General features: G+C 36.1%; 1 protein-coding gene across 4 annotated transcripts in view; it reads left to right on the top strand.

The window, feature by feature from the left end:
- Positions 1 to 27,641, top strand: part of TBC1D12 (TBC1 domain family member 12) — a 123,142-nt gene that overhangs the window by 78,740 nt on the left and 16,761 nt on the right. For all 4 annotated transcript variants that reach the window (XM_081823801.1, XM_081823800.1, XM_081823799.1 and 1 more), the window contains 4 exons: positions 8,322 to 8,437; positions 17,516 to 17,598; positions 20,430 to 20,547; positions 21,768 to 21,874. In XM_081823801.1, coding sequence (XP_081679927.1) covers positions 17,574 to 17,598; positions 20,430 to 20,547; positions 21,768 to 21,874 — 250 coding nt within the window. In that variant the 5' untranslated portion in view covers positions 8,322 to 8,437; positions 17,516 to 17,573. The remainder of the gene's footprint in view (positions 1 to 8,321; positions 8,438 to 17,515; positions 17,599 to 20,429; positions 20,548 to 21,767; positions 21,875 to 27,641) is intronic.

The raw sequence follows: 27,641 nt of genomic DNA, 5'->3' as shown, positions 1-27,641 counted from the left end.
AACTCCAGACTTCATTTGGATTTCACCAGTTTTTCTACTTAGGTCCTTTTACTGTTCCAGGATCCAATCCAGAATACCACATTGTATTTTGTTATCGTATTTCTTTGTCTCTATGGCCTTTGACAATTTCTCAATCTTTCCTTGTTTTTATGAACCCTGACACTTTTGAGTGGTACTGGTCAGGTGTTTTCCAGCATGTTCCTTAAAAGAAAGACTATTTTATCTCTACCCTCAGTATTTCTGACACCAACTGTGTAGGGTTTTTCCCCCCATGCTGACCAATTCTTTGACATCAGCAGGGTGTCCCACAATTGAATTCAATTCTGACACTATTTACCTGGAGTCAGTGTCAGATTCCACAGCTTAAGACCTCAGTCCTACATGCCCGCCCCCCCCCCCAAGCCAATTCCAGGTCCGAGCTTCTAGTACTTCTGACCATCCAACTATAAATTGGAGACTCTCATGATTCCCTCCTTGGGTTTGATAATTTGCTAGATTGACTCATAGAACTCCAGAAAATGGTTGACTTACTAGATTTAGATTGCCAGTTTTATAAAAGGTTAAAACTCATGAACAATCAGATGAAAGAGATACATAGAGCAAGGTATATGGAAGAGGTGTAAAGTGTCAATGACTTCTCCATGTGCATCACCCTCGCACACCCCCATGTGTTCACCAACCCAGGAGCACTCTAAATTGTTTGTTAGGGCTTTTTATGGAGGCTTCATTATGTGGGCATAATTGATTGACTCACTGGTCATTAGTGATTAACTCAACCTCCAGCACCTCTCCCCTCTCCAGAGGTAGGGGGTGAGGCTGAAAGGTCCAACCCTCTCATTACAGGGTTGGTGCCCCTGTCAACTAGCCCCTATCCTGAGGATATCCAGGAGACTTCAGCTACCCATCATCTCATTAGCATACAAAAAAACCCCACTTAATTCAGAAATTTCAAGCGTTTTAGGATCTGTGTGCCAAGAAACAGAGACCAAATGTATATATTTATTATGTCAGGTCCTCAATTTGGGTTTGTTTGATGATTTCCGTATGACTTGACTGGGGTTGTATTTTTTTGGAGGAATACCATGGAGATGAAGTGCCTACTTTGTACAAATTTGAGAAAATATCTGCCAGATACTCAAGTCTGGATAAGTATAGTTTGCTATTAGTTTTCTTTTAATTAAAAAAATAGTGTCCATAGGGGCGCCTGGGTGGCTCAGTCGTTAAGCGTCTGCCTTCGGCTCAGTTCATGATCCCAGGGTCCTGGGATCGAGCCCCACATCGGGCTCTCTGCTCTGCAGGAGGCCTGCTTCTCCCTCTCCCCCTGCTTGTGTTCCCTCTCTGGCTGTCTCTCTCTGTGTCAAATAAATAAAATCTTTAATAAAAAAATAAATTAAAAAATTAAAAAGAACGCTAAGTAATTAAAAAAAAATAGTGTCCATAATAAAAGAGGTTTGGCCCCTTTACCACTCAAATAATTGCACAAATGCTTTTTCTCTAGACAACCATTGTACTTTGGTGTGCAGCAGAAGTTCCTTATGTATACATCTCCTTTTATCACATAAAATATTAAAGAGATGTTTATTATAGCTCAAGATTTAATATAATTAGTAATATTTACTGTTTAATCATAGATATTCTTAAGTGAAACTGACCAGATTTCCCCCATTCCCTTTTTGTTTTTTAATTGTGAGTACATGCCACTGTGAATACAGTGATTAGTAGTACAGTTGGAGTCTGCCTTGATTTGTGCTAGAGTACCAACAGTTTTATTTAACATTGCTTTAGCACCAGGAGAGCTAATGTTAATACATTGACAAGGACAAACTATTATGAATATAGTTTTGACTTTGCAGGCCCAATGAAAGCATCTCTGGGACACTGTTGAGAACTGCTGCAGGAGGGCTTGTGATACTTTATCACAATCTACCCTCAAATAGTGTTTTATTACTTTGAGTATGATGTAATAACCTTACAACAGTGTATTGCCATTCTTTCCCTTTTGATTTTTGTGCTGTAAACCCCTTAATACGTTGATAATATGTTTGCTTCAAGTAGTCCTATATCCTTTAGAAATATTTAAGTGACTTTTATATTTTTTTTGTTCTTTATGTCTTTTCCAAAATGTCTTTTTATATTTTTCCATATTTACTATTTCAGTGCTTTTCATTTCTTTGTGTAAACTCATGTTTTCAAATGATACATTCTTTCTGCCTGAAATTTCCTTTAAAATATAGTTCAGGTCTACTGACAACAGATTCTCTCAGCTTTTGTTTGAAAACAAATTTTATGCTTTCTTTCTTTTTTTTTTTTGAGTAAACTCTGTGTCTTATGTGGGACTTGAACTCACGACACCAAGATCAAGAGTTGCATGCTTTACCAACTGAGCCAGCTAGACACCCCTGTTACGCTTTCATTTTTGGAAGATATTTAATCTCGGTATGGAATTCTAAGTTAACAGGGTTTTTCCCCCCTCATTGTTTTATTTTTTTCTTTCAGCATTTTAAAGATTTTTTTCCATTCTCTTCTGACTTGCATAATTTCAGATGGATCTGAGCATTCAGGTCTCTCCTCTGAGTGTCCTGTGTATTCAGTGATGACTTTACATTTTGGTTGGTGGGAATGTGAATACTTCTCATCTCTGAGTGAGCTCTGCAGACTGTTTTTGCTTACTGCTCCCCAGTAACTGTTCTTTTCCCAGATGCTGTTTTTTGCCCTGTCTTGTGTTTTGCCTTACACACAGGTTAGTATTTAGCTGAAGACTCAACTGGCCTCCTGTGCAGATTCCTGGAGCTCTTTTTCAGTGGAGTGCTTTCTTTTCTACTACTCTGGTACACAAATTTTGGTCCCTCTCGGCCATTCTAAACTCACAGCCAGTTTTTGTTTGAGTTTCCCCTTTCTCTCCTGATGTCTAGAATAGCCTTCACGTGCAGTGGAGTGGTATTAGGCTTACCTTGTTTCCCATCTGTCAGGGATCATCACAAAGGCTGTTTTCAGCAAGAAAGTTGCTATGAATTACCTAGTACCCCATGTGGGAATCTACCCTATCCTTCAAAGAATTGGCCAGTTGGTGTGTGTGTGTGCGTGCACACGTAAGTATAATTTTTAGGAATGTAGATGAAAATAAAATGCTTATTTAAGTTTCTAATTACATATTCAAATCACATAGTATAAAAATAATGTGTGATAATGTTTTTTATTCAGAACTGTTTGCCTACATCTTTGACATCAATATGTTCAGGATCACTGTGACCAGTTTTGGGGTCTCTAACGCCAGAGCACATTATTTTCACTTTTGTCCAAGCTGTAGAAGATAGAGTTCTTTTTTTTTTTTTTTTTTTTTTTAAGTAGGCTCCGCGCCCAGTATGGAGCCCAACGTGGGGCTTGAACTCATGATCCTGAGATCAAGACCTGAGCTGAAATCAAGAGTTGAACACTTAACTGAGCCACTCAGGTGCCCCAAAGATATAGTGCTTTTGATTCTACATATTATCTTCCTATGAGAAATTTTGTCTCAAGCCATAAATTTCCAAGTGCATTCCTTTTTTTCTTTCATTCTATAGGTATAAAATTATCTCTATGGCAAAGTCTCTTACTATGTTGTTTTTTAAGGTAATGTTTAAAGGCTCTTTGTGATAGTTTGTAATCAGATGGTTATACCTTCAGGAATCCTTACTTATTTTACATTCAATTTCTTCCTTTCCTGCTCCAGTTAAGCAAACAATAACAAAAAACCCCACTAATCAACAAGTGACCTTGCACACTAGCATTGATTGAGATAATTTCAGGATAATGTGTCTTCTCCAAATAGTAATTTGCTGTCCAAAATTAATAGAAAGCACCCATAATATGAGAGATACTATTAGCAAATGGGCTATTATTTTTTATATTTTTAAATGAAGTCTTATGTATTTCAATTAAATTTCAATAACTTGAGCCCTGTGATCTCCCTACTGCCCTTGACTCGAGTTACTTAAGAGTCGTGTGATTTGCCTCAGCTATAGGCCCTGCTTGACTTACTGGTAAGGCTTATTTCTCAGGTTGTTGTGATACTTGCGGAATGAGATACTTAGAACTTCCCGGAAGGATTTTTTTCCTTCTTTTTTGTGAGAGTTACTAGAAAAGCAGCTGGAGGATCATTGAAAGTTACATTAAGGATGTGACAACTCACATTGTTGCAGTCATTTCTCTGAGTACCAAGCCATGAAGCCCACACATGGAGGAAGACATGGCTGAGAGACTGGTAGAGAAGTGGAGTCCTTGACTAATGCTGTGAACCTCTTGGTCAAAGACCAAAGTTAGCTGAGTATATGGAGTATTCAGTCCTATGACCTGATAAATTCACCTAAAACTGTTTGAGTTGGATTTTTGTTATATATTATTTTTTTTAAATCCTTATTAATAGAAATCATCTTGTGATCAATTTTGAGTACTGATAAACTTAATATTTTACTGTTTCTAGTATAATTTGTAATTCTAATCACATTAGAGTAGCATCTTTAATTCAGCAAATATTTTAGTCATTCCAGATATATAAATCTATACTATTTCCATATAAGGGTGGATTGATACCATGTTTTTTTAAGCTTTTCTTGTTCATATTACCCTCTAGAAACTAAAAGCATTTTTATGCTAAGGCTCTGTGATGGAAATTGCAGGAAATACGACTCCTTGTGAAAAATACTTGAATGACAATTCTGTATAAAGCCCATTTGTAAGGTAGACACATAAATGATATTTAAGTGCCTCATTTTGTGTCACCTTTTATATTAAATGTATACGTATTCAGTAAATTTTTAATAAAAGACTACTTTCATCAAAGTTAGGCTTTAGGGGCACCTGGCTGGCTCAGTCAGTAGAACATGTGACTCTTGATCTTGGGAGTCATGAGTTCAGACCCCACAATGGGTTTAGAGCCTACTTAAAGCCTACCTCCTTTTTTTCTTTTCGTCTTAATCTAGACTTTTAGTGGCTCTCCATTTTGTTCATGAATTCCAAATATTTTCATCAATGGAAGATTCCATAATTTAGCTTACACGTTTCCAACCTTATTTCCTATCCTTTTTCATGTTCAGTGAGATTAATGTGTTTCCCTCATCCATGCCTTTGCTCCCCCCCCGACTTGTTCTTTCCAATCCTTTCTGCCTATGGAATTAAAACCCATCATTTTTGCCCCAGTTCTGATCCTACCTCTTCAGTAAAATCTTTGTCAATTATCTACCATGAATGTAAGTGATCTCTCTTACAAAATACTTTATTTCTTCTTGTAAGAAAATTCAAATAATACTGAATACGTTAAAGTAAAACAAATGCCCTTCATTCTTAGTCCAGTCCTCCAGAGGAGAACCTCTTAATGGTTTAGATTCCTCGTTGTTTTTCTACATATGTTTAAGCGTATGTGACATACTTGGTTATTACTTCTTTTGACTACCATATTGGAGAGCACAGTCTAGAGGCTTAATCATATTTAAGTTTGATTTTTCTTTTGGCAAGAATATTTCAAGAATGGTGATATGTACTTCATACTGCATCATAACAGGAAACATCATCTGGTGGTCTTTTCTTGTGATGTTTAGTTGGATCAGTGAATTGTTAGCCTGATCTACTACCCATTTTAAAGATCCCCATTATTCTCTCACTGAATGATTTTATCTATCTCATTTTTTTAAATTGTCATAGAAAGCTACTTGACTGTTAATATAGTAAAGTAATAGATTGTTAAAAGGCCAGGCTCTGGAGCGACACCGTCTGCCATTTATGACCTGCAGCTAATGACTGCATATCTTTGTGCCTTAGTTTCCCCTATTGTGAGTTAGGTGCCTCACGGGGTTTTTTTTCAAGGATCAAATGTGTTAAATGTTTAAAACAGTGCATGGTACATTGTGTCAGTAAATATTGTTAATATATTGATTTAGAAGTGCTATTTTGCTGTCTTTGCATTGGCATTTATTTGCATGGGAAATGCTTTATTGGATAATATTTATTGTATTCTGTCTGGCAGTGAGACCAGCTCACATTGTAGGAAAACAAAGTGCTATTTAAATGATAAAAAAAACTTCATATATGTCTAGCATCTATGTTTTTTTTTAAAGATTTTATTTATTTATTTGACAGCGAGAGAGAGAGAGAGAGAGAGAGAGTGCACACACAAGCAGGGGGAAAGGGAGTGCACGCTGAGCAGGGAGCCTGATGTGGGGCTCCATCCCAGGATACTGGGATCATGACCTGAGCTGAAGGCAGTCGCTTAACCAACTGAGCCATCCAGGTGCCCCACATCTATAATTTTTAATAGAGAAACATTAGCAGAAAAGAGGATTTGTTACATTTGAGTTTGTAACAAAGAAAAAAAACATTGATCATAATTACATATATCCTATATATTAGGAAAAAGAAAAAGAAATGAGTGACCTTTGACTCTCAAAAGCTGTATAGTTCTTTGGGATGGGAGATAGTATAAATGAGCATACACAGTCTTTAATAACTTGAGAAAGAAGTCTCTAAAAACCCGGTGCAGTTATCCAAAGGAGCTCTCAGATTAACAGAGCATAGATTTACTAGATGGAAGGGGAGATGCACAACTAAAGAATTATAAAACAATAATACAAACCTTTATAAACACTGGCAGTAACTATAAGCTGGAGTTTATAGAAAATGCTTAAGACAGCATAAATTTTTTATTTTTTATTTTATTTTTATTTATTTATTTATTTATTTTTAAAGATTTCATTTATTTATTTGACAGAGAGACACAGCGAGAGAGGAAATACAAGCAGGGGGAAAGGGAGAGGGAGAAGCAGACTCCCTGCTGAGCAGGGAGCCTGACGCGGGGCTCGATACCAGGACCCTGGGATCATGACCTGAGCTGAAGGCAGACGCTTAACGACTGAGCCACCCAGGCGCCCTGACAGCATAAATTTTTTAAAAAGTAATATCTCAAATTAGAAGATTAAGCCTCACAGGACCATCAGATTTTTAAGGGGGATAGAACCATCAGTTTATTATTTTACAACTGTTTGATTCAGTAGGGAGAAATAGTCTTTGAGTTGGAAAAAATAATAGTAATATAAAAAGAATTATAGGCCTTGGTAGGAAAGCAGCTAGTAAGTAAAGCACTTGATCACTTTAAGTGTGTTTCATTTTCTTCATTTAAATTAATGTCTTCTGTAGCTGCCAGTAAAGACTTGCAAATCTACCCATGAAATTGTATAATCTTTAAGATTTTTTTTTTAAAAGATTTTATTTTATTTGAGAGAGGGCACGTGCGAGTGTGGGTAGGGGCAGAGGGAGAGGGAGAGAAACCTAAGCAGACTCCCGATGAATGCAGAACCCCATGATGTAGGGCTCGATCTCAGGATCACAAGATCACGATCTGAGCTGAAACCAAGAGTCAGACAGACACTTAATTGAGTCACCCAGGCGCCCCTTTGAGAAGTTCATGAAAAATGTATTTGTTACCTAGAGATGATCAAATCTAGATTGATTTATTTTTTATTATTATTTTTTTAGAAGGGAAAAATGTGGATTCTGGAAACTATAAGCCTGTAACTTGTTACTGATTTGTTAAATTTCTGGAAATAATTTCAGTAGAAGTCTGTGAACATTTATGAAAAAATGCTCATCTAGAAATTTAAAGGTATCCACCAAGAACTTACCATGTCAAATTAACTTCATTTCTTTTGGTAAGATTATCTGTTCAGATGAATTAGAAAAATACTGTAATAATAGTTTCTTACTTTTAGTGGTGCATTTGACAATCTTTTGCCATATTTTTGGATAAGAAATGATGGTGGATTATTGTTTACATTTAAGTAAATAGGTAGATTTATAGTATTTAGATTCAAAGTAGGTCGAAATTGAAAACCAGCATTTGATTACAGGTTCAGTGTTAACTCTTGGGAGAGGTCTTCAAGGCATTACAATAGGATTCTGCCTGTGTCAACATTTCCATTATTGATCTGACTGAAGGGTTAGAAGGTAGGTTTCTCTGCTTGTAGATTATTCACAGCTGGGCTTGGCTAGCTGATACCATAGAAGGCAATCAGGAGCGTCTCCCTAAAACTACTTAACTCATTAGTGTAGAGTGCATTTGTATCTTCCCCTTCTCTTAACATACTTTGATACTTTATATGTAATATAAATTCATGATTTCGATTGCTTCAGGGAAAAAATTTAGTGACTTTTTTTTATCTGCCTCATGGTTTTACCAAATTAATGTATGAATTGTATCTTTTATTATAGTGTGATATCCTTAATGATACAGGTTTAATAATACAAACTGAAAATTGGAAAACATTCTGCATAAAGTATATTTTTATCTGTCCTAGGAATATGAAGCACGAACTGGGAGGACCTGTAAACCACCACCTCAGTCTTCAAGACGTAAGAATTTTGAATTTGAGCCACTTTCTACCACTGCCCTGATTCTTGAGGATCGACCATCGTAAGTATTCTGGTTGTCATCAGGCATGCTTTATATTTTAAACTTCAGTTTAAATTTCAATTTAAATATATTGAGAAATTAGATATAGAAATGGCTTTTTTAAAGAAAATTTTAAAAATCTCAGTCATGTATCCTAAAACTAATAGGGAAGAATATATTATTTTTGTCCAGACTTTATACATATTTTCTTGACGTATCTCTGAGCCAGTGTATGAAACATAAAACCTTTGCTTTTTTCATATCTATTCTTATTTCAACCATCCTGCCTATCTTAACAAGATAAGCAATTATTTTTCCTTTCTTGACATTTAATATGTACTTAAGATGTATTTGTCCTTGCCTTTTGGACAAATTTTGAAATTGCAACTTGAAATAATAACTACTGACTGTCAACTAGTTGGTTTACTATTATAAAGAATATATATATATATATTTTTTAAAGATTTTATTTATTTATTTGAGAGAGTATGAGCGGGGGAGGGAGGAACAGAGGCAGAGGGAGAAGCAGACTTCCCGCTGAGCAGGGAGCCGCACATGGGGCTCGATCCCAGAACCCTGGGATCATGACTTGAGCCGAAGGCAGACGCTTAACAAACTGAGCCCCCCAGGCGCCCCAAGAATATATTCTTAATACCCAGCAACACATTTTAAATTCTTCCCTTTGCTTTTTCTGCCTTTCCCACCTCAGCCTTCCACAAAGCTGGTGTTCTTCCAAATACTGTCTTTGATTTGTTATTAAACAAAAGACACCTTCCCTAAAGCAAGACACTCCTTGGTTCTTAACTCATTTTCCCCTTCTTGGGCTCTCTGGATCTCTTCTTTTTCTTCTTCTAGACTTCTCTTTCCTTCTAGAGTAAAAATTCCTAACCTGTTTTGTCATTTTCCTGGTCTGCAGCTTTTTCCACCCATTATCAAGAGGAGCATAATAAAAGAATCTAGAGCCAAACAGGCAGAGGTTGAATTGAATATTTTTTAGACATTGTGAGAGAAGAAAGGTTGGACATAAGTATATATATATTTTTTTCATTCCTGTTGCATACCTTCAAACTAAAGAATTGTGATCACGACACTCCTTTTAAAGGACTTGGTGAACATGTTCATATTTATTTTTCCATTGGTTAAAAATATATATATATATTTCCAGAAATTTAGTTATGAGAACATGTCAGAGTTTTATTTCAGTCTTACTGCCAGGAAGGAGAGTGAACCAGGCCAATTCAGAGTGGTTAGATAAGCAAGAAAAGAATGCCTGGTTAAAGACCTTCAGACTGCCAGGCAGTCAGCTGAACAGGTAGATAACTAAGTTCCCAGAAGAGTTTTCTTAAACTTGTTAAAATTCATCCAAAATGGATTAAGCTCTTTACCAGGACTGTTCATTTCTTCCCAGGAGTTCATAAAAATTCTATGCAAAAAGTTCTGTTCTAAACAGTATTTGGGACATATTTTTCTTTACGCCGTATTTTATCTTACAACCAAACCTATTTCTTTAAGTCCTGCCTTCATACCTTTGCCCATTTATTGCCCTCACTTGGGATGCAGTTATCTTATTTCCACTTCTCACCTACCTAATCCTTTAAGGACTCGGCTTTATCTTTGCCATCCAGTCAAGTCTTTGACTTCAACCTTCAGTGATTTCTGCTTCTCTTAAATTTTTCTTGTAACTTATACAAGCATTTCCACAAAATTGGAACTTGAAATAGTACCCTAGACACAGTAAATTTATAAGAAGATCTCAGTGTACAGAAAATGTATAAACAACGGAAAGAATGACTTTCTTTTCCATGGGCGCCTGGGTGGCTCAGTTGGTTAGGCGACTGCCTTCGGCTCAGGTCATGATCTTGGAGTCCCAGGATCGAGTCCCGCATCGGGCTCCTTGCTCAGCAGGGAGTCTACTTCTCCCTCTGACCCTCCCCCCTCTCATGCTCTCTCTCTCTATCTCATTCTCTCTCAAATAAATAAAATCTTTAAAAAGAATGACTTTCTTTTCCACACTACTATCTGAAATTAATATGGGAATTATAATAAATATAGCTTCTATGCTGTTTCTATGTGATTTTGTTCATCTATAATATAGAGATTCAACTTGATAGCAACTGTTCCCCTCAGTTCTGAGATTGCTGCAATTTAATTAAAAATTTTGTTCACCTTTCTAAAATTGGAGGGGTCTTTTTTGGGGAAGTGATTTGTATGATTTACCATTTATGTAACTAAAGCCAACAATCAAAAGCTTTGGAATATGGGAGTACCTGATCATTCATCCCTCCTCTACTTCAACAGTTGAAAAACAGATCTAGAGAACCAATGAGAATGAAAACTTTGACTTTATTAAGGATAAAACGAGATGAGAATGCATGGGTGCAACCTGCATATTAAATGGCACTCCAGGGCGCCTGGGTGGCTCAGTTGGTTAAGTGTCCAACTCTTGATTTCAGCTCAGGTCATGATCTCAGGGTCATGAGATCGAGCCCCATGTTGGGCTCCACACTTGGCCTGGTCTGCTTGAGATTTTCTCTTTTCTCCCTCTGCCCCTCCCTCTGCTCATGCACACTCTCTCTCTAAAATAAGCTTTTTAAATAAATAAATAATAAATGGCACTTCCTACTTTATCCTCCCTCAGAATACCCAGCAGATCTGGGCCAGTTCACATACATCCCTTCACAGGCTGAGAAGTTGGAGCAGAGACTTGTATAATCTGTAGTGTTGTTCTGTTTCTGGATGCAGCCAAGTTCTGTGAATACCACTGGTTTATCTATGAGATAGCATCGGGCTGTGGGCAGAGAAAGGGGCAGAAGTTTTTCCTCAGCATGAAACTGATGTTGGAAACTTCCTCTTTCATAGGTCACAGTGATAGTAGAAGGAGGAGAAGAATTTCCCCTTGCAAAGGGAGTTTGTGAATTGGTGCTACTTTTCCTTTCTTAGCCTCTGTAATTTTGCAGAAACATCCAGCATCATTGACTACATAGTTTTGTTTTTTTAAAAAAAGATTTTATTTATTTATTTGACAGAGACTGAGACAGCGAGAGAGGGAACACAAGCAGGGGGAGTGGGAGAGGGAGAAGCAGGCTTCCCACTGAGCAGGGAGCCTGATGTGGGGCTCGGTCCCAGGACCCTGGGACCATGACCTGAGCCGAAGGCAGATGCTTAACGACTGAGCCACCCAAGCGCCCCGACTGCATAGGTTTTTATAGTTGGAACTTCCTTACATATGAAGCAACTCTAGAATTTAATCATCTGAAGTCTCAGAAGATTTCTAATGTAGAAATTTCTGTAATTTCATCCTTTAGTTAATTTTCTCTCTGCTTATTGCTATCTTAATCCACCTCAAAATAAAGCCTTAGACAGGAAGTTAAGAGCATCCATACAAGTTGACTCTTCTATATTTTAAATCACTGATGCTTAGAGGACTTTTTTAAAACCACCAATGGATAGAGCTATCTCCTCTTTCTCTTCTGGCTTCCTTGCTGAATTACTGCATACACAGTACCAAACCAAATGGAGAAATCCTTAAGATACAAGTGAAGGCTGACAAAAAAGTAAAGCATAGGCTTTTATGTGATACCTTTGAAAAGCAGCAAATGTTCATATCATGTATTTTAGCATGATATGCTATCTTAAATATTCATTAATGATTTCTTCTCTTGACCACATAACTGATTGACATTTTGGGGCACCTGGGTGGCTCAGTTGGTTAAGCATCTGCCTTCGGCTCAGGTCATGACCACAGGGTCCTGGGATCGAGCCCTGTGTTGGGCTTCCTGCTCAGTGGGGAGTCTGCTTCTCCCTCTCCCTCTGCCGCTCCTTCTGCTTGTGCTCTCTCTCTCTCTCTCTGTCAAATAAAATCGTAAAAAAAAAAGTAGATTTATAGTTCAAAAACTGGAAGTAAAATTTGAATTAAGCTGTTTCTCTGTTGGTAAAATACAAATTTCTAAAGGTAGATGAATTATAGCTATCAATCAAATAACTTTCTGTATCTTAAAGGTTCAGAGTCCAATCAGGAAAAACCGACACCAGCATAGTAATTTCAAACAGAGGGACTTTAATAGAGGAATTTATTAGAAGGATGTTAGAAGGACTAGAAAAGCAAAAGAAGGGAATATGAGGTCAAAAGATTAATAGATTCAGGAAAACACTCTCTGGGCTGGAGGGAGCAAAAGAGAAAACAGTATTACTGAGTCTGGATCACTGTTAACTTAAAAACTAGATTTATATTTAGCTTCTTTCTCTTTTTACCGTGGTCTCATTTTCTTGCAATAAATAAGGTTTCTCCTTTCTTTACATAGTACTAGCATCTGAAATTTAGATACCATTAAACCTGTTTTCTTGTGGTACCAAACTATATTCAGAGAGACAGGCAGGATAGTTTGTAAAAGGAAATGAGAGAGACTTAAGGTTGGGATTGGGGTCAATGGTTGGTTAGGACCTGGGTAGGAAGCAGCTTTGGACAACATCAGTTTGTAAGATTTAAGGGTAGGCAATAATAGGAATCATAAGATTAATTAATCTAGTGTAAGGGCTGAACTCAGTGGATTTTGAGAGTGGCTGGAGTCAGAAAGGTGAGGTTTGTGATGGTCCTTGCCCTTTAGAGCATTATTGTTTAACTGGTATATCACTCAGCAATTACATTCAACTACAAGAGACTTAATAGTGGCTTAAACACGCAAGGATTTATTCCCTCATATATACATGGCCCAGAATTGGGCAGTTCAGAGCTAGTATGGTGTCTCCATGCATCAAGAACCCAGGTTCATACCTTTCTATTGTACCACCTTCAGGAACTGACTTCAGTCTCATGCTGACCTTGCACTTGCAGTTGGGACAAACCGGGTAGTACAAAAGGTCTCTTGTGGCTGAGTCAACTCTCCTTTTAGAAAATCTTCCAAGAGATTCCACACTTTTCTTTAAATCTTATTAGAAACAATTCTGTGTTTAAACCTAGGTGGAGAAATTTGTCTTTATTGTAGGATGGCAATCAAATTTCTACTTTTTTATTTTTTGGCCTTCTTTTGGATAAAATATTTTGTTGACTTATTTTGTTACTATATTTTTAATATTAGTAGTTTCTCTATAATATATATCTTGACTCTTCATGGACTACCTTTAAGTGATATTATACCATTTCAGATATATAAGAACATTACAGCAGTATGCTTCCACTTTACATGTTATAAACCTCGTGTATTAGTGTTCTTTGGAGAAATGGAATGCCATGTATTAAGGTTCTTCTTTATATATATCCTATATGTAAGAGATTTATTATAAGGAAATGGCTGTCATGAATTTGGAGACTGAGAAGTCTGAAGATCTGCAATCAGCAAGCTGGAGACCCAGGAGAGCTGATATTCCATGTCCAGTTCAAGTCCCAAGGCTGTGAAATAGGAAAGCTAATAGTATAATTTCCAGTCCAAGTCCAAAGGAAGGAGAAGACCCGTGTCCCATCTCAAAAGCAGGCGGGCAGGCATAGAAAGAGGGAGAGAGAGTGAGAAAGTTTGACACACAAAACTAACCATCACATCCCACCATACATTTTTATTTTTTTCTTTAAACATTTTATCTTCTAAGAATTTGAGTAACTAGATTTCTATCTGCTATTATTTCCTTCTACTGAATGTCCCTTTTTTTAAAAGATTTTATTTATTTATTAGAGCGCATATGTGCAAGAGAGCACGAGCAGGGGGGAGGGGCAGAGGGAGAGGGAGAAGCAGACTCCCTGCTGAGCAGGGAGCCCCACGTGGGGCTCGATCCCAGGACCATGACCTGAGCCGAAGGCAGACAATTAACTGACTGAGCCACTCACGTGCCCCACTGAATGTTCTTTTAACACTTTTTGTAGTGCTGGCCTGCTGTCTGAATTCTTTTACCCTCTGAATGGTTCTAAGACTTTTTTAATCTCTGATTTTCATGAATTTGATGATATGCTTTGGTGTGGTTTTCCTCATGTTCCTTTTGTTTGGGGTTCATTGAACTCTAATGTGTCTGCATTTATAATTTTGTATCAACTTTGGAAAAATTGTAGCCTTTATTCAGCTATTTTTTGTGTGCCGCCTCTCCCCTTTCTTCTGAGTCAGTTAAACATATGTTGCTTGATATTGCTCATATCCCACAACTCTGGCTGTTTTGCAGGGGTTGAGGGATATTTTTTCTCTTTGTATTTCATTTTGTTGAAATTTCTATTGTATCTTAAGCTCACTTATTTTTTTCCCTGCAGTTTATAATCTGCTGTCAGGCCCATCTTTTGTGTTTTTCAGTTTAGAAATTGTACTTTTCATCTATAGACGTTTGATTTGGATCTTGAGTTTTTCTTATCATGTTCCTGCTGTCTTCTACTTTCTTGAGTATATTTATAACAGCAGTTGTATCATCCTTGAGTTACAATCCCGTTACCTGACATTTCTGCACTATCTCTGTTGATTTTTTTTCCCTCAGTATAAATTGTATTTTCCTGCTTCTTTGCTTCCTTGGTAACCTTTATTGGACACTAGATTTTGTGATTTTACATTGTTGGGTGCTGGACTTTTTGTATTCCTTTAAATATTGTTTGGCTTTAGTCTTGTAGAAAGTTCTTTGGAATTGGCTTGCCCCTTTTAATCTAATCATTGTTAGAGTGAATCTAGAAGAGTCTTTAGTTTAGAACTAGTATCCTTACTACTGAAGCAATACCCTAACGATTCCACAGGATACGCTATCTATTAGGAGGTCTTTCCACTGTGGCTGGCCCAGTGTGATCTTTGAGAATGTTCTACCTATTGCTTTCTGGTATTTCTTTCCTTGGCTACCATAGTTTAATCACACACATGCACAAATAGTACTCAGCCAGAAATCTGAGATGACCCCTCGGTATCTCCCCTCTCTCTGTACTCTGATCTGCAAAGTCTAGCTGTGGACTCAACTCAGCAAGACTGAGGGACTCTGGGTACTTCCAGCTGTGAGACCTGGATACTCCCAGCTGTGTGGTTAGGCATTTGTAGGGTTACCTTGTTTGTTTCCTTTCTCATAAGGATCACTATCTTGTGCTGCCTATTGTCCAGTGTCTAGAGAGTGTCTGCTTAGAATATTCTGTTCATTTTTCTAATTAATCAAGGCAAGAGGTTAAGCCTGGTCCCTCTTATTCCATTTTGGCCTAAAAAAGTCTTAACCATCGTTCCTCCCTATTACAACATACCTGAGGAATCTAACTTGAGAAGAAGAGGTAAAATGTATGATTTGAAAGTTTGTCACATACTTTCCCCATCCTAACCTATTGAAAATAACTCAAAACACTGAGGGGCACCTGGCTGTCTCAGCCATAGAGCATGTGACTCTTGATCTCAGGGTTATGAGTTCAAGCCCCACGTTGGGCATGGAGCCTACTTTAAAAAAAATTTTTTTTTTTTAATTAAAAAACCTGGGCGCCTGGGTGGCTCAGTTGGTTAAGCGACTGCCTTCGGCTCGGGTCATGATCCTGGAGTCCCGGGATCGAGTCCCACATCGGGCTCCCTGCTCAGCAGGGAGTCTGCCTCTCTCTCTGACCCTCCCCCCTCTCATGCTCTCTATCTCATTCTCTCTCTCAAAAAAAAAAAAAAAAAAAAAAACTTTAATTAAAAAACCTGACTCCCCAAACTGGACATTATTATGATATATTTGGATATGTGGTAATATTCAAATGTACTTCTTTTGCATAATCATTTATCTAAATCACCTGCCCTGTAAAGCCATTAATTTTATAAGCCAAAATATTATATATGCAAGTGATTAACTGATTATCAAATTTGTAGGTAGAATGTTATCTTAACACTCTGAAAGTAGGAAGCAATTTTTAAAAGTATACCTGCACTTACCATATAACCCAAGAATTCTACTCCTAGGTATTTACCCAAGAGAAATGAAAGCAGATACCCACACAAAGACTTGAAGTGAATATTTATAGTTTATTTGCGGTGGCCCTAAACTGGAAACAATCTAAATGTTTATCCACATGGATAAATAGAACACTACTCACCAATTAAAAGAAATACTAATTAAATACTAATTAAAAGAATTACTAATATGCAGAATAACATGGCTGAATTTCAAAAGCATGCTCAGCAAAAGAAACTAGACACAAAAGAATCTATATGAAATTCTTTAAAAGGCAACCAGGGTGGCTCAGTCAGTTAGGCGTGGACTCTTGGTTTCGGCTCAGGTCGTGATCTCAGGGTCCTAGGATCCAGCCCTGTGTCAGGTTCCACATTCAGTGGGGAGTCTGCTTGAGGATTTCTCTCCCTCTCCCTCTTCTCCCCCGCCCCCCACCGCTCACTCTGTTTCTCTCTCTAAAATAAATAAATCTTTTAAAAAAATTAAAAGGCAACCAACTAATGTATAGAGATAGAAATCAGAGATGTAATTGCCTAAGGTAGGAAGTGGGTTAAGTATTTAGTGCAAAGAAGTCATAAGGACACTTTGTAGAATGATGGAACTGTTCTATATCTTGATTAATATGTTGGTTGCACAGGTATACACATTTGTTAAAACTCGTCAAACTGTATTCTTGAAATATGTTCATTCATTTTATTGTATGAAAGTTACACCTCAAAAAAATTGACTAAAAAAAATTAGTAAGTGAGTTTAACAAACCTAGAAATATTGGCTGAAATCTAACACATTTAAATAATATAGAAGCGTGTACGTCAGACATATAAGTATAGTAACATTTACATAACAAATATTAGCAACCTTGGGGTGCCTGGGTGGCTCAGTTGATTAAGCGACTGCCTTCGGCTCAGGTCATGATCCTGGAGTCCCTGGATCGAGTCCCGCATCACGCTCCCTGCTTGGCAAGGAGTCGGCTTCGCCCTCTGACCCTATCCCCTCTCATGTGTTCTTTCTCTCTCATTCTCTCTCTCAAATAAATAAAATCTTAAAAAAAGAAAAAAAAAAACAAATATTAGCAACCTGGATTCTGATTCTTTTCTAAAATGCAGAATTCTTTTCAACCTTGTACTTCCTTAAGGTATGAAATGAGAAGGTTAAGATAGAAATTCTTTGTATTTGGCAATGAAAAGGAAGAAGTTTACATTTAAGTTAGTTTTTTAAAAACTGACTTAAAACTTTTTTTTTCCCCAGAAATCTACCTGCCAAATCTGTGGAAGAAGCTTTACGTCACCGACAAGAATATGATGAAATGGTGGCTGAGGCTAAAAAACGAGGTATAAAATTTAACTCCCAATTGGTATATTTAATCTCCTAATGTCAGTTAGGAAGCTAACCTGTTGGTTAATTTCAACAGGAAGGTAGATGATGAAATTGTTTAAGTTCATCTTTAAGACGATGATGATTTCTTATTTTTCTAACTAAATCTGTTATTAAAAACAAAATGTCAGGGATGCCTGGGTGGCTCAGTCGGTTGAGTGTCTGTCTGCCTTCGGCTCAGGTCATGATCCCAGGGTCCTGGGATCGAGTCCCACATCGGGCTCCTTGCTCAGCGGGGAGCCTGCTTCTCTCCCTCTGCCTGCCGCTCCCCCTGCTTGTACTTGCGTGCTCTCTCTCTCACTCTCTCTCTGACAAATAAAAACCTTTATAAAAAATGTCATACTTTTTCTACAAGTACTTTTACAAAAGTAATAGGAGAAAGGCAGCAGACTATCTAAGAGAATTCTTGTAATTGCAGTCATAAACCTTGGACTATTATTTTAACTTATGAATGGAGATTATATGAATTTATTTCATGAAATTCACTTTTACAGTTTTTAAACTTTTAATATTTTATAATTTATTAATTTTAACACTTTAAGGTAACTTCCTATATGACCGTGAGAATACGGGATTTGAAATTAGAATTTGCCTTTGTGATTAATGGAGTCTCTCTAGAATCCCAGTTGTGTCATTTGGACAGGCACATAAATGTATTTACTGGTATATAAATACGCACATTTATTTATTCGTTCTCTCCTCCAACCAAAAAGTATAACGTAAGGATAATTTAACAGTATTTATTTACTAAGCACTGTTAGTTCAGGATACATTTTCAGAAACTATTACACAGCTGTATATATTTGATTTAACTTAGTGGAATACTATCATAGTATACATTTCTATTTTGTGACACTATTTTGGAAATGAAGTTAATTTTTTAATGTTATAAGAATCCTATAAGGCCAGTTATATTTTTCTGAAAGCCCTAATCATTTAAACATTGGTTGAGTTTATTTTACTGTCTAGAATTTGAAATATTCCTGACATACCCAACAAATTTTAATTGACTCTGAATTTTGACTTTACTAGTTGATTAATGTTTAAGATCATTATTGATAAATACATGATCCTAACAACATGATATGGTAGAAATAACATTAAATTGGGAAATCAGAAGGTAATAGCTTTACATCAAAGAACAATACAGACAGCATGATCTGATTAGTAAAAGAAACAAACATGGGAAAAATAAAACATGACGAAATCGGAGAGGAAGACAAACCCATAAGAGACTCTTCATCATAGGAAACAAACTGAGGGTTGCTGGAGGGGATGAGGGTGGGAGGATGGGGTAACTGGGTGATGGGCATTAGGAGGGCACTGGATGGAATGAGCACTGGGTATTATATAAGACTGATGAATCACTGAACTCTGCCTCTGAAACTAATAATACACTATATGTTAATTAATTGAATTTAAATTAAAAAGAACCCCCCCAAAAAAGAAGGTAATAGCCTGATCTTCTTTGACACTACTTGGATATGATTCTGTAAATAAACCTAATGTTAGTTTCCTCAAATCTGAAGTGCAGGGGTCACGTTGACTAGATTTCGGCTAAAATCTTTTTTGGCTTATTTTATTATTTTTTTTTTTTAACACTTTTTTGTTTTAAAAGCAGTGGAACTCTCTACAAAGAAACCTTATTTGGGCACCTGAGTGGCTCAGTTGGTTCAGCTTCTAACTCTTGGTATTGGCTCGGATCATGATCTCATGAGTTGTGGGATTGAATCTCAGTCAGGCTCTGTGCTCAGTGGGGAGTCTGCTTGAGATTCTCTCCTTCTCCGTCTGCCCTTCCCCCAACCTCTGCTCACTCTCTCATAAAATAGATCTTTAAAAAAAAAAAAAGAAACCTTATATAGAGTCTGAATACATACGACAAATAAAAGAAAGAGGAGCTGCTCACTTGGCCTCCTGCTTTCCCCTTAAAATGATTTGAGGCATTTGTGAAACACAATTAGTAAACATTTTGGCTAGCTGACCTCTGAAGTCCCCACTGAGTCTAAAATTATAGCTATAAACAAACATATATATAAAGCATTATATATAATTATTATATATTTATATTAATGTGTTAATATATACTATGATCTACAGTATGTAATAAATGTATTAATATGACATGTTCTATATCATTATAATATAAAATATATGATTATAATACATAACAATTATATATTTATCATATATAATTATTTTATGTACATATCTGTTCTCTTTTTGAGGCATCTCATTTCAAAATTGTGACTTCTGATTTTCTGTAATGTATAATTATACTATGTAATAAAATATATATAAATATGTATATATTTATCACTTTTGTTTTTGAGGCATCTCTTGTTTCAGAATTGTGACATCTGATTTTTAGAGGAGTATTGTGTATGGGTGTATGTTAGAGTTTTTTTAAAATTTCAATCTAATTAGTAAAGTGAGATATCGTAGTAGAAAGGGTTAACTAGAATAGTGCCATTGGCAAAATTATCTTTTAATGTCATTTTTTAAAAAGATTCACTTATTTATTTTAGAGAGTGTGAGCAGGATGAGGAGCAAAGGGAGAGGGAGAGAATCTCAAGCAAATTCCCCGCTGAGCACAGAGCCAAGTGAGGGGCTCAATCTCATGACCCTGAGATCATGACTTAAGCAGAAACCAAAAGTTGGATGCTTAACCAGCTGAGCCACCCAGACAGCCCTAATATCATTTTTAGTGCCTCTTTTTTAGACTTAGGTAGAAGAAGGGCATATGATCTAGCTTTTTTGTATTGAAATAATTTTTGCTTGTTTAAAACAGAAATTAAAGAAGCCTATAAAAGGAAAAAAATAATGAAAGAACGATTTAAACAGGAAGAAAATATTGCAAGTGCAATGGTAATTTGGATAAATGAAATACTGCCCAACTGGGAAGTAATGTAAGTAAGCAGACTTTTCCTGAATTCCAGTCTGTCTCCAAAGATCTCATGTTTCTAATCCTCTATTTTTATTACTTCCAACATGTATCTTATGCTTTGGCTAAATGATACTGTTAATCAGTGTATGAAAAATTTCATGATTATTTCTGTGCCTTTAATTTTATAAATCCCTCAATCTCTAATACCTTCCTTACTTACCACCCTCTATGCCTGTCAGAATCTTACCTATCCTTTGAAGATATCCATCTGAAATGCTGGTTGATCCATGAAACGTTAATTTCCTCGGTTACCATATTAATTCTGACATATCCTCTGTCACAAGATGCACTATTGATGTAATGGCAGGTTTTTGCAAAGAAAATATTAAATATGTACTTTCATTGTAAGATGGATTTATTAAATGTTAAAGATTTTTAATATGTTTTCTCATAATCATAAATATGCTATATATGATCTTTCCCTTCTGTAACGTCCCATTATAGTTTGAGACTAATGTACTTCTTGCTTTACTTTGCCTTTTATTTTCCGATAATGTTTTTGTACATGCCTTATCTTCCCTCTACACTGGAGGGTAGGAGGGAGATGTATTCTGCAGTGCCTAGTGTAGGATATGCATAGGAAGTTTGTTGAATATTGGTACAATGTGACAGCAAATTAGGCTCTTTACTTAAGTAATCACATTTGATTCTTACAGCCTTTACTCCCACTTATAGAGAAGCCCAAGGTCAGAAAGGTTAAATGATTTGCCCAAGGTTATACAATTAATGAATAGTTAAACCAGATTTGAACTCAGGTCTCTCGGACTCTAAAGCCTACACTTTTCAGCAGACTACACTGCCTCTCAAAGACAAGGGCCTTACCCATAGTAAATACCTTGTGGTTTTCTTTTTGGTACTGAGTTGACAACAGATTTTTATGTTCCTTTTATCCTGATTTTTGTGATTGTCCACATATTTCTGATTCTCTCATTGTGCCCTGTAAGTGGCAGTTGTAGAAGGCAGCTCCCTTTAAATTACTATTGTCCTCCTTTAGGGTGCTGTGTGTTCTTTAGGTTTCTGTTGCCTACAAACATGAACCCCACAGAAAGAATGCATCATATACTTAACCATGTTCTTAAAAATCATTCAGTCACTTGGCCACAGACTGGTAAACCATCATGCAACTAGTGTTTTCGGTATAAAAAGTAACTCTCTCCTTTTTTTCTCCCCCTTTAATTCTAGGCGTAGTACGAGAAGAGTTCGAGAATTGTGGTGGCAGGGATTGCCCCCTAGTGTTCGTGGGAAAGTTTGGAGTCTAGCTGTAGGAAATGAACTAAATATCACTCCTGGTTTGTATTCTATATTCAGTTACTCCCACACATACGAATAGCCATCTCCAGAGTTACAAAGCAGATTAGTAGATTGGCCATTTAAAAAGACATTACCATATATAATGTCATTTTAAGAGCATGCTTCATTCCTACTCCCTCTAAAACCTGGTATGATTTAATGAGTAAGTTATTACATAAATAAGATTTATGGGCTTTCCTTTAGTTGACAACCATCAGTAATATTATTGACATCCAAATATCTTCACTGCAGGTAACTTCTGGGATTCTAGATAGCAGTGGATGTATAAGTATATAAAGTATATACAAGGAAAAATAAAATAGTCTAATTGTGGAAAGGTTTCCCGTCTATTCAGAAAAACATAAATATTGGTGGAAGGCCAGAAGTTTCTTTTCCTACATCTCTTTCAGATTTTTTTTATTTGAAAATTTCAAGTTTAAGAAATAGAAAAGTAAGACTCTCAAAGAACTGTTTTATTTTCTTATGCTTTTTAAAAACCTTAGAAGATAGAAGTAAAATGTAAAGTAGTTTTGATGCAGTAAAAAAAAGTTAGATAAAATTAAAATAATATGAGATAGAGGAAAATATAAAGTAGCTAATAATAAAAAGTGCTGACTAGGCCTGAGGGATAATGACAGAGCTAGACAGTGGCACCATAGGAAGACTCAGGAACTCTGGGATAATAATGTGTCTAGATTGTTGCTGTTACTTAAACAATGTTATTTACATACTGATTTTTTAAAAGTCAAGCAATAGTAAGGTACAAATTGTATGTTTCTTCCCACTCTTCTACCCAAACTCCTGCTTTTGATCCTGCTATAAATACAGGTTAGCAGTTTCGTGTTTGTTCTTTCAGATTTTTTTTTTATGCACGTAAAAAAAAAGTGTGCATCAACATATGATAATGTTTAAGGCTTCTCTTTCTCTTCTTTTTCCCCCACAGAAAAGAATGTTGCCATAAGCTTATTCCATGGCTTATTTTTTTCACACTATAATCTGCCTTGAACATCCTTCCTTGTCACTACATACAAATGTACATTATGCATACTGTAGCTGCACTGTATTCCACAGTTTGGCTGTACTATAATTTATTTAATCATTTTCTTAGTGATAGCCAAATCAATGATATATATGTTAAAAGAACATCAGGGTACTGTTTTTTACCTCTCAAAAGTGATTAAAATAAATGAGAATTACCCACATAGGGTCTGACTGATAATAATATAGAAATATTTATCAAAGGCCTCAAAAAATAATCTTTGACCTATTTATTCTAGTTCTAAGAATAAGAAAATTATCAGGATTGGGTACAAAAGCTTTTTTACAAGGATGCCCATTATAGCAAATCAGCATTATATATATAACTGGACAGAATTATAACAAAAATCTAAATATTTATCTTTAGTCTTAAAAGTGATGCCAACTTTGAATGGCATGATTATGATTTTTTTTTAAAGATTTACTTAAGAGAGTGAGAAAGTGAGAGAGCATGAGCAGGGGGAGGGGCAGAGGCAGAGGGAGAGGAAGATAAGCAGACTCCCTGCTGAGTGAGAAGCCCGATGTGGGGTTCAATCCCAGGACCCTGAGATTATGACCTGAGCCAAAATCAATAGACACTTAACTGACTGAGTCACCCGGGCACCCCTATGAATGATTTTTAACATTGATTTTCACAAGTATCCCATAACGAACATGTTACTTTAACCAGACTTTTTTTTTTTTTTAATTTTAAAAATATAATTTAAAGGAAGAATTAAGTGGGGTACCTGGCTGGCTCAGTCAATAGAGCATGCGACTCTTGATCTTGGGATTGTAAGTTCAAGCCCCATATTGGGGGTAGGAGTTTACTTTATAAAAAAATAAATAAAGGAAGGAAGAATTAAGAATTTTTAATTTAACTTAGGAAAGGTTAGAGTCTACTTAACCTAACCGTTCCCTCCAAATAAAACAAAGGTTTGTTTTGCCCTCTGTGCTTGAAACTGATTAAAAGGAAATATTTTTACATTATAGTCAGAACTCTCAGATAAAATCCTTGACATTAAGGATTGTTGGACATATTGTAATTGTTTAAAGTCTTAGGAATCGGTTTTACATACAGATGAGGTGATAAAATATTGAGGGCTATTTGAAATTTGGTTTGTAGTTTTGTTGAAAACTTTGACTTTAGAATGTTAAGTGTCCTAATACCTTCTACATTAGAATATTGGTGAAGTTGGTATTAACCTTTTGTGATAGTGTAATCAAAAAGTTCTTTTTCAAGCTCAAAATTTATAAAGTTGGTAACATAACTAGGTCATTTACTTTGAAAGTAATTTTATATTTTCTCCACTAAACACTTCTATATTCAGGAATGGACTAGGTGATCATTCTTTTTTATTAGTGGTAGGAAGGAAGCTAAATTTCAATTGAAGTAAATTTGCTTTTTTTTAAGATTTTATTTCTTTTCAAGAGAGAGAAAGTGAATGGGAGGAGGGAAAGAGGGGGAGGCAGAGAAACTCAAGCAGGCTCCGCACTGAGCATGGAACCCAATGCAGGGCTTGATCTCACAACCCTGAGTGAGATCATGACCTGAGCCAAATTCAAGAGCAACTGACTGACCCACCCAGGCACCCTGAAGTAAATTTACTTTTGATGACTTTGTTTCCTTTTAATGACTCTTAACAGTTTTTGACTTTTTACCTATTTATTTTAATCATGAAGTTTATAACCGTTAGAGAATAGTAGAACAAGGGTTAGTAGAGTAAGAATAGAATAGTAAAAGAGAGAATAAGAACAAGGGTTCTAAAGTCAGTCATATGTGATTCAAATCTTGGTTCCACTATGCATTAGGTTTGTGACCTTGGGCAAATTACTTAACATCTAAGAGAATTAGTTTTATTCATCTGTAAATGGAGTTAGATTAGTAGCTATCTCAAAGGATTGCTCCAACAGTTATTTGTGGTAATATAAAATCATAGTGAAAGTGAAATTTGCTAAGAGTATGTACAATATCATCATTGTCAGAAAATGAGAAAGTGAAACATACACTGATCTCAAAGAGTTCTCAATTCATGTCCAAGATACATCTTTAAATCTGCTTCAAGTTCTACATTTGTAGATTCAGAATAACATAAATGAGACATGTGGGGTCAGGAATGGAATTGAACTGAGGTGCAGGTCTTCTTATTGTAGACAAGCACTGTAAATCGTCCCTCCAGAGATGTCCTTTGATGTTTTAAAATGCATTACCATATTTTTATTATTAGATCAATTTTGTGACTCCCAAAGGTGAGGATTTATTCAGTGAGCCCTTCTTCTTCCAGGACAGCTTTAAAATATGAGTAGAATAGTGAAACTGGATGTGGCTTGTTATCAGTTTGAAATCAGAAATTGTGAACTTCAGTTTGGTACCTGATAACTGCAAAAAAATTGTATATCTAAATTAAAAAATTATATCTACCTCTTTTATCAAATTATTGATGGACACAAATAATAGAAATTTTGACTTTTTTTTAAAAAAACGTTCTTTCTAAACCATTAGTAGTAATGAAAAATGAACAGAAGGGAGAAGAGATCAGAATAGTAAGAGTCTGTTTGCAATATATCTAGTCAGCTTTTTTATAAAGATCTGATTCTTGGCAATATAAGAATACTTATTATGGTACAGTCATACATTGGAATACTGTGCAGTTGTTTAAAAAAAAAAAAACTAAAGCAGATTTATTTTCCTAATAAAGGGTAGTTTCCAATATAATAAAGCAAGATGCAGGTCAGTACTGTAATATGTGGCCACCCTTTTTTTTTTTTTTACGGGGAAGATAGATCTGTATATACTTGTGTCTGCATGTTTTCATCTTTAGATTTCTGCATAGTTACATCTGAGGGAAGGAAATATATTTTTCATTTTACACTGTTTTATACTATTTGAATTTTTTAAAAATCGTATTTGTTGTATTGCCTTTAAACTTTTTAAAAAAGATTAATCGAAGCAAAAATGTTCTTGGCACTTTAGGCAATATATAAATGTTGGTGTTTGGTAAGAAATATTTTTTGCTGTTCATCTGTCATTGAAATGTTCTGGTTTTTTTTGTAATTTAGAGTATCAGTAATGGTTAGTTAGAAAGTAAAGGCAATTAAAGTCTGAGAATTGAGAAGAAAGTTGTTTCTTCTGTTCTTGAAGTTGTATCGAGATCCTGCATATAGATGCATAAAGTGGTAGTCTCAAAGTGATGGGGCCCTTAAAATAAAAAGATACGAGTAGAGGTTTTTTAATGCAGGCCCTCTGACCAAATCTGAAGTTTAGGTAGTTTTAGATAGCAGTATCATAATGGAGAAAGAAACCAGTTTCAAAAGAGAAGGAAAATAAGCACTGGCATTTATTGAGGGTCTATAAGTTGTCAGGAGCTTTATGAAAATTATCTTGTTTAATCATTAGTATTCCCATGAGTAGGTATTAATTTACAAATGAAGAGAGCCAAGTTCCAGAGTAACCATGTAACTTTCTTAAAGTCCCAAATACTAAAAATCTGGTATTTGAATCTAGGTCTGACTGACTGCAAAAATCGTTTTTCTGCTATTCCACAATGGTACTCCTTTTGAAAAAGCATCTCTTCCTGCCTCATACGTACATTCTCTGTTGTAGCTATTTGGATGACCACTGTACAATATTTTTATTTTCTATCTTTCCAGTTGTGGTAATAGTTTTGGTAGAATCAAGTTCTTCAGTTTGCCACATTTTTGATGCCTGCTATTTTACGTAAAGGGAGGCCTGAGCTGTAATAGGACTTTTCTCTATTTTTAAAAGTAAAAGTTAAATCAGAATTCATTTCCCCCCATATATCCAGTCTGTTAGCTAGAAGGTATATTCTGTAGATTGTTCAGATCTCTGCAATTGGGCTTCTGCCCCCTCCCCCCTCAGATGTTGCTCCCACCAAGATCACCCATGACCTTTGTGCTATAAATCCAATGGGCTCTTTTCAGATTTTGTCTTGCTATATGATACTGGGTAGTTGATCACTTCCTTCTTTGTGGCTTACATCTGAGTGCTTTCAGGATTTTGCATTTATTATTTCATTTAATACTTAAAGCCCCAGGATGTAAGTACTAGTACTATCTCCACTTTATGAATGAGAAAACTGAGGTTAGAAGAGGTTAAGAAACTTGTCCAGTGTGACACAGCAACTCCCTATCCTATGTATACTTAGTGAAATGCTCTTTTTCTTTGGTTTCTAGAACAACTGGTTCTCTTTTATTTCTTTGCATTTCTTATTCTTCGGATGTGCCTCTTCCTGTGTCTACCCTTTAAATATTTGTCTTTCCTGGAAATCCGAATTTCTCTTTTCTTCTTGCCATGAATAATCTCCCTGAACACACTTGTGAATGGTTTTAATCATCTATACTGATGGCTCCCAAACTCTTTCTCCAGTGTGCATGCACCGCCTTAAGATCCAATTTGTCTGAAACAGAGCTTACCACCTTCCTCCTTCCCACAAATCACAAATTTGCTTCTTCTTCTGTGTTCATTCTCTCAGTGGCATTATTATCTACCCCAGCTACCCCAGCCAGAAACCTGGGAGTCCTAATGAGTCTGCCTTCTTCCCCTTACTCTTTCAATAAGTTTTGCTTTTTCTACTTTCTGAGTATCTCTTGTGTTCATTTCTTCTCTCCAGCTGCACTGCCACTGCTCAAGTTCAAGCCTCATCGTCTTTTGCTTGGACTATTATAATAAAACTCTAACTTCCTTTCAGCAAAACTTCAGCTTCAACCTACCCACAACATTACTGCTGG

The sequence above is a fragment of the Leptonychotes weddellii genome, chromosome 6, assembly GCF_054177405.1.
Source record: "Leptonychotes weddellii isolate Sample4059 chromosome 6, ASM5417740v2, whole genome shotgun sequence".
NCBI classification, from domain to species: Eukaryota; Metazoa; Chordata; class Mammalia; order Carnivora; family Phocidae; genus Leptonychotes; species Leptonychotes weddellii.
Note: the sequence above shows the minus strand (reverse complement) of the source record. Positions and strands in the feature narration are given on the sequence as shown.